Source organism: Dryobates pubescens, chromosome 21 (assembly GCF_014839835.1).
Source record: "Dryobates pubescens isolate bDryPub1 chromosome 21, bDryPub1.pri, whole genome shotgun sequence".
In the NCBI taxonomy this organism is placed as follows: Eukaryota; Metazoa; Chordata; class Aves; order Piciformes; family Picidae; genus Dryobates; species Dryobates pubescens.
Window position 1 is genome coordinate 17,564,647 of NC_071632.1, and position 7,172 is coordinate 17,571,818.

The 7,172-nt window shown below is 49.9% G+C and overlaps 1 protein-coding gene across 1 annotated transcript in view; it reads left to right on the forward strand.

The window, feature by feature from the left end:
* Positions 1-4,911, forward strand: part of GARS1 (glycyl-tRNA synthetase 1) — a 28,293-nt gene extending 23,382 nt beyond the window's left edge. The window contains exons 14-17 of the mRNA XM_054171261.1: positions 809-918; positions 2,289-2,382; positions 3,222-3,412; positions 4,702-4,911. Coding sequence (XP_054027236.1) covers positions 809-918; positions 2,289-2,382; positions 3,222-3,412; positions 4,702-4,827 — 521 coding nt within the window. The 3' untranslated portion in view covers positions 4,828-4,911. The remainder of the gene's footprint in view (positions 1-808; positions 919-2,288; positions 2,383-3,221; positions 3,413-4,701) is intronic.
* The last annotated feature ends 2,261 nt before the right edge of the window (positions 4,912-7,172 follow it).

The window sequence follows — 7,172 nt, forward strand, 5'->3', positions numbered from 1 at the left end:
CACAGAGGGGAGGAGGAGGAGGAGAAAGCCTCCCACAGATGTGTGGCGAGGATTGGAGGGAACAATGGGTGTATAATAATGTAGCAGGTTCCATCTTCTGAGAACTTGTGTGGGCACTAACTAGTTAATTCTTGTTCTTTCCCCCTCTCACGACACATTGCAGGGGGATGGAGAATAGGGAGGGTGTAGCACTGACACAGGCAGCTAAATGGCTTAAGGATGTGAAGGGAGTCTTTGCTTGGTCTGCAGCTCCATGCATCTGCTCAGACTGCTGAACACAGGCTGTGTCTGTACATTAAACAAGTGTGGGCCAGGGCTTGAGCCTTACCCTGCCCTCATCCAGGGTGGGTAACTGCTGGCATATTCCCTGGCACAGTTTTGGTCTATGCCAAACAACACTCTCCCAGAGAATGCCTGGGTGGAGTTTGTGGCTTAGTGTGGAGCAGGGACTGTTCCCAGTGAGCAGTCTGGATGAGGCTTTGCTGTTGTGAAATGGGAGAGGGTTAATCTGCATGTTGTGCTGTGCTATTTGCTCCCTGGGCCAGAAAAGGGGCCCTGCATGATTTACAGCCTCCATGCATTCTATCCATGGACTAAGCCCAAATCTCTGCTTCAGATATTTGTACTTAAAAGGGTTTAACTTTTTTATTCCTCTGTGCTGATGATCTTTGAGGTCTCTTCCAACCTTGGTGATTCTGTGTAATCAGAACTGCCCAGCACAAAGGCAGCTTCAGTAAGCACATCTTTTTTTTTTTTGAGTGTACAAATCCTTTTGTTTAATGATGACTTGGGTTCTTTTGTGTTCCAGTGGAAGAAATCATCCCAAATGTAATTGAGCCCTCATTTGGTATTGGGAGGATCATGTACACAGTGTTTGAGCACACGTTCCACATCCGGGAAGGAGATGAGCAGAGAACGGTGAGCAGTCCTGGGGCTGGGGCTGGCCTTCAACCAGCTGCAAGCATTTGCCTTTGCCTAATATCCAGGGGAGACACACATGTAACACTGCACAATACATAGTGGAGGTGGGAAAACTCAGGTGAGCTGTTGAGCTGCTGGTTTTGGCAGTGTAGTGTCACTTACACACGTGCACTAAGAGCGTTCTGGGGCTGTGTGCGTGAGGCTCTTGCTTTGTTACTGGAAAGGGGAGAAAAATTCCTCCTTCTGCATTCACACTTGGCAATGACCCATCACTCAGAGAAAAATCTCTCTGCAGTGCTTTAGTCCATCTCACTGCACAGAACAATAGCTTGTTTCCCCAGTCCTCCATGGAGTTCAGCTTTCTCTGGTTCTGAGTGTCCCTAAAACCTTAGCCTGAAACTTTGGCAGAGCCAAGTGTGTGTTCCATACAGAGCACCAGCCTGCTCCAGCCAGTGACCAAACTGGGATGCTCTACACAATTGCTGGTGGCCCATGGGAAGCTGGCTGTAAACTTGATGCTGGTTCCTGTTTGTTGTTTCTGGCCCTAAATGGTGTTTGTAGTGTCTCTGCTTGCCACAGAATGATACAGTTATGAGTGGGGGGAACAGGATTCAGGATCCCAGTTGGCTTTCAGAAAATCACAAACTGGATGTGGCTGTGAGCAACCTGCTGTAGTGTGAGGTGTCCCTGCCCATGGCAGGGGGGTTGGAACTGGATGATCCTTGAGGTACCTTCAAACCCTAACAATTCTATGGTTCTAAACTGCTCCTGAAGTTTAAAACATGGCACTTAGCTTCTTTCTTGTACCCATTTACATTCTGTGTAGCCTGGGCTGCTCTGTGTTGTGGTACAGCTCAACTGCATGGTTTCTGTAGCCTTACAGAGCTTGCTGACTGCCAGAAAAAAGTTCTTTCTCCCTGCTTTCTGGCACACTTACCTGAGGGTGTCTAGGGAGGCTTCTGGAAAACCTTTGAGCTGCTTGTATTCCATGTGTGTGTGGAGTCTCTCTTGGAATCAAACAGGGAATGAGGTGATTGTGAGAACCTTTCCCTTTATTCTGTGCATAGGACCCTTCTTTACTCAGCTGAGGTTCACTTTCTTTAGGGAGGGCTCTGGTAGACCTGTTTTGGTGGGAGATAACATTTGGCCATCAGGAAGGAAGGGGGAGTGGAGGCCATCTGGAGAAAATCACTTCCTTCAGTGCTGTGAGGTGTTATTACTGGAGCCCTGAATGCTCGTGTGTTACAGAAGGCCAGCTGCTCCCCTGGGACACTCCCCCTGCCTCTAACCTCTGTCAGAGCTTATTCTCACCCCCTAAGCATCTGGCCTAACCATTAAACTTGTGTTTATTTTTCTTTATTCCTCAGTTCTTCAGCTTCCCAGCTGTTGTAGCACCATTCAAGTGCTCTGTTCTTCCTCTGAGCCAGAATCAGGAATTCATGCCTTTTGTCAAGGAACTATGTAAGTGTACTAAGAACCATGGATCTGATGGGGATGTGCACTGGAGAGAGGTTTATTGCTCAGTGCTGTAGGGGGAGAATGGCACTGGGATCATGTCTGTCTCACATGAAAAGGGAGAGCCACCAAGCTGAAACAGCTGAGTTGCTGTCAAACTCTTCAGTCCAGCCCTGAAAACCCCAACTCTTGCCCTTCCTTGTGTTGGCTTGCAGTGTAAAAGACAGGTCTTTTTTCCCTTTTATATCAAAAAGAAGTCTTTCCCACTGCTTAGGAGAAGCTGTCAGGAGCACTGGGTTGGTTTTATTATTGTTATTTGGTTTGGTTTGGGTCTTGAATAAAATTCTTCAGTCTCATTAGCCAGCTCATTCACTGAACTGGTCCCAGAGCTCCTGAGCCTCCAAGTGCTCTGTCAAAATGCCAATGTGTGAAGGATGGGAACAAAGGCTGTATGTCAGACAGTGCCTTTTGCTGCTGGCATCAGTTCTGCTGGGGACCTCATCTCCCTGTGCTGGGGACCTCATCTCCCATGTAAGGCTGGTGTGGTGTTGAGTGAAAGTGAAGCTGTGGGACTGTAAGGAGAGGTTGAAGTTGATGACTGCGCTGTGGGTAAGAGTCAAATGATGCAGTGTGGAGAGCTGTGAGAGCAGTGTTGTACCTGTGGGGTGGGCTTGAGCTTGTAGTCTTGGCAGGGACTGGAACATCACATCCTCTGTCAAAACGACACTGAGGGTCTGCAGTGCTGCGTGGTGCCTCGCTTCAGGTGGTGCCTGAGGATGGGGGAGGCCTCTGCCTGCTGAGCGTGCAGGGAGCCCTGCTGATCCCCTCTGCTCTGCTCTCTGCAGCCGAAGCACTCACCAGGAACGGCATCTCTCACAAGGTGGACGATTCCTCCGGGTCCATCGGGCGGCGCTATGCCAGGACTGACGAGATCGGTGTGGCCTTCGGGATCACGATCGACTTCGACACCGTCAACCGGACCCCTCACAGCGCCACCCTGCGGGACCGCGACTCCATGCGCCAGATCCGAGCAGAGGTAATGCCCGAGGAGGGCTTTGGGTGCTGCCGGCACCAGGCCTGTTACGGGCCGGGGGAGGGCGTTAGCTGCTGGTCCTGGTCCAGGGACGATGCTGGTTTGTGTGGGAGCTGCCCCTGGCTCTTGCAGCTGTTCTGAGAAATCCCCAGGGAGGTGATAATGGGCAAACAGAAGATACCAGCCCTGCTGCTAAAGTGAGGAGAGGCTTTTGTTTGTCTTGGATGCAGAGGTGTTGATCTTGCTTGAAAGCCATGCCTTGTGCTGATTGCACTGCTCTTCAGAGTGCCTCTTTCCAAGTGAAGGCTGCTGAGTAAATAATTTGCTAGGTTGTGCCTGGCTTTCAAAGGCAGGGCTCCTCTGAATCCACAGGCACCAAAAGGCAGAAGCTTTTTGCCTGCTGCAGGCTGACTGTCAAACCACAGCTCGGACAGAACTCCTCAAATCTTGCTTCTTGCCTGTGCAGCACCAGAGAAGCTGCTGAACCAGAAAGCCTGCCTGAGGTGTGGCTAGTATGGCCATAATACAGAAACTGGAGTAGCAAACCCTCCCTATGGTGGTCCCATTGCCTGTGAGCAAAACCTGCTCAGAGCTGTGAGTCTGCAGCCTCAATACCTCTGTCATGCTCTTTCCTCCCTGACTTACCCCAGAGCACAGATTGGCTGGTGGAGCAGGGGGAGTTAGTGCTCATCTGCAAGGCTGAGTGGTTCCAGCTCCACTATGAGGCACCTGCACTGCTTGGGGCGACTGAGCTGGCTGTGGGTTTGGTTCAGTGTAGCAGGTAGTGCCAGCTCCTGAGGGCACCCATCTGTCTCTATCACCTGGATGACCTCTCACTGCCGAGCAGCAAAGACTTTGATCCTTCACTTACTGCACATTTTCTGTTCCTCTCGTTGATCCTTCATGCCATGACAGTGTGCTATGAGGGGCAAAGAAAAGGCACCTGGCAGCTTCTTCTCTACTGGTCTTACCTTAAATAGGACCTGGGTAAATCTTGGCTCACAGCATCTTCTGGATGTGTGGATGGTTTTCCTTCCCTTCTGAAAGTGTAACATACCACCAGGGATGAAGCTTGCTGTGATCCACCCCAGTGACAGCTGCATTTCCTTCGTGGGTCACCCAAGAAGTCTTTGCTGAGATAAACTATAATTTAAGTTAATGTTTTTTCCACCCTAAACAATGATCTTGCAGGAAGATAACCTTGCACCTGTTCTGTTGTGGGTGTAAAGGTTATCCAGGCTCCCCATGTTCTGATGACTTCCTTTCACCTGTCTTTGTGGCTTTGCCTGCAGATCTCCGAGCTCCCTGCCATCATTCGTGACCTGGCGAACGGTTATCTCACTTGGGCCGACGTGGAGGCCAAGTATCCCCAGTTTGAGGGACAAGAGACTGGCAAAAAGGACACAATAGAGGAATAAAAGAAAAGGACCTGAAGGAAAAATCCCATCAGCTGTCCACTTTTTACTGTTCATGTTCATATGAAATAAACTGATCATGTACTATTCAAAGCTGCATTGTTTGTGCACACAGGGACTCATTGGGTTGGGTTGGGTTGGGTTTGGGTTTTTTCCTTCTCAATTGCCTGACTTTAACTTTGAAAACTGAAATAACTGCAGTCCAAGTTAAAGGTGTTATGAATAAAAATGCCATTATATTTGCCTGCTTCTCTGTGTTCATGCAGCCCTGTGCTTTCTTCTGGAATGTCTTTACCCTTTTAGCCTTTTTCCCCCTTTTTGTTTGGAAAAAACCAACCTTTTTCCCCCCATCCTGCTCATGGCTGTGGTTGCTACACGTTCATTAGAACCCCTGAAGAAGGCAGGGACCATACACCCTGCCTCTTGCATTCAGATCACCTTGGACTCTCATGCAAGATGAATTGCTTGGCTTTGTGATGGTGAAGAGGTGCTCAAGAGAGGTGTCCAGAGAAGGGCAATGAGGCTGGGGAGAGGTATGGCGCACAGCCCTATGAGATAATGCTGAAGGAGCTGGGGTTGTTTAGCCTGGAGAAGAGGAGGCTCAGGGGAGACCTTATTGCTCTCTACAACTACCTGAAAGGAGGTTGTAGCCAGGTGGGGATTGGTCTCTTCTCCCAGGCAACCAGCACCAGAACAAGAGGACACAATTTCAAGCTGTGCCAGGGGAAGTTTAGGCTGGAGGTGAGGAGAAAGTTCTTCCCAGAGAGAGTTGTTAGCCATTGGGATGTGCTGCCCAGGGAGGTGGTGGAGTCACCATCCCTGGAGGTGTTCAAAAAAGGATTGGAAGTGGCACTTGGAGCCATGGTTTAGTTGAGGTGTTGGGTGGCAGGTTGGACTTGATGATCTTTGAGGTCTTTTCCAGCCTTATTGATTCCATGATTCCACGATGCCAGGCCTCCTTTCACCACTGCACAGTGCTGCAGGCCTGGGTTACATTAAGAGATGGGTTCAGTGGTTTCTTCTGGTGTTTGCTTTCTGCAGGTGTTTATTACCTGTTTCTGCAGAACTGGGAGTGTTTGCAGCCAGGTCAACAGAGAGGAAATGGAAAATCCTGTTGCAGTTCTTGCTCTTGCTTGGCCTAGTTGGTCTGCTTGGCTGAGGGAGCGTGGAGTGTGAGGGCACTGGCAGGGTCACCTTTTCATTAAATGCTGTTTTGGCAGTAAGGACTGAAGCCAGAGACTGCCCTGAGTGGGTGGGAGAGTAGCCAGGTGGCCTTTGACTTCTCTGGGCACTGGAGAAATTCAAAGCTGTGTGCTGTCCAGGTACCTTGCTGCAGCCAGAGGTGGGAATGGCACCGTGGTGTTTGAGAAGCACTAAACCCTGCCTGACTTGGACCAGTTGGAAGAGGCCTCACAGCCACCTGTGTTTCATCCCACTGAGAAGTGGAGAGGTGAGGTCTTGTCTCCTTCCATGTCATTCCATCTCAGCTTTCTCAGGTGTCCTGCAGCCCTTGGGAGAGGGTACTGCCATCACAGCTTTCTATGCCTGCACAAGAAACCTCCAGGGGCTAGGGCAGAATTCTCCAAGCTTTTTCCTGGGTTTAAACCACTCATTTAAAGACAGGTTAGCAAACGTGAATTTACCACTGTGCTGGAGATCTGCAGTGACAGATGGGCCTGGGCTGGAAGAGTAGCTTTGAGGAGCCCTGGCAGCAGGCATGGCTTAGAGCCATGACCTCTCCCTGCCATGTGCCTGCAGCTGGCTCCCAGGAGTGACACGTCCAGGGCTCAGTTCCTGCCACATGGCTGCAGGGGGAGCTGAGGTGGAAATCATTGCCCTAGCCCAGTCTCCTGCACATTTGCAAGAGCTCTCTTTAAAACCTGGCTGCAGACAATGCTGAGCAGTGAAACCAAAGGGTGAGCTAAGAGCTTGAGCCAAAAGAATAACTAATAATAAATAACCTCTGAATCATAGGGCCTTAGGTATGAAATAAATAGGATGTTTTCCTCTTACCTGACTCTCTAAAAAAGTTCCCCAACTTTCCAGTGCAGAGAAGCAAAGCTCATGGCTCAAGGGGAAGAACCTGAGCAGTGTAGTTGCAGGTTGCCAGTTACCTTCCTGCCCTTGCCTGTCTGTCCCTGATAACTGAATCAGAGGCCTGATCCTCACCTTTCTTCAGCCCTGGTGTAAGGAAGGCATCTGCTGAGGCTGGCTCTGTTAGGTGCATAACCTCTGGAAGCTTTAGCTCTGTTAGTCTTGCACTAGCTGCTCTGATCCTTAGCAAGGAGAGGCTTTAAAAAACAGGGATGCAGAAGAGGATGCTTGAAAACACCAATTGATTCATGTGC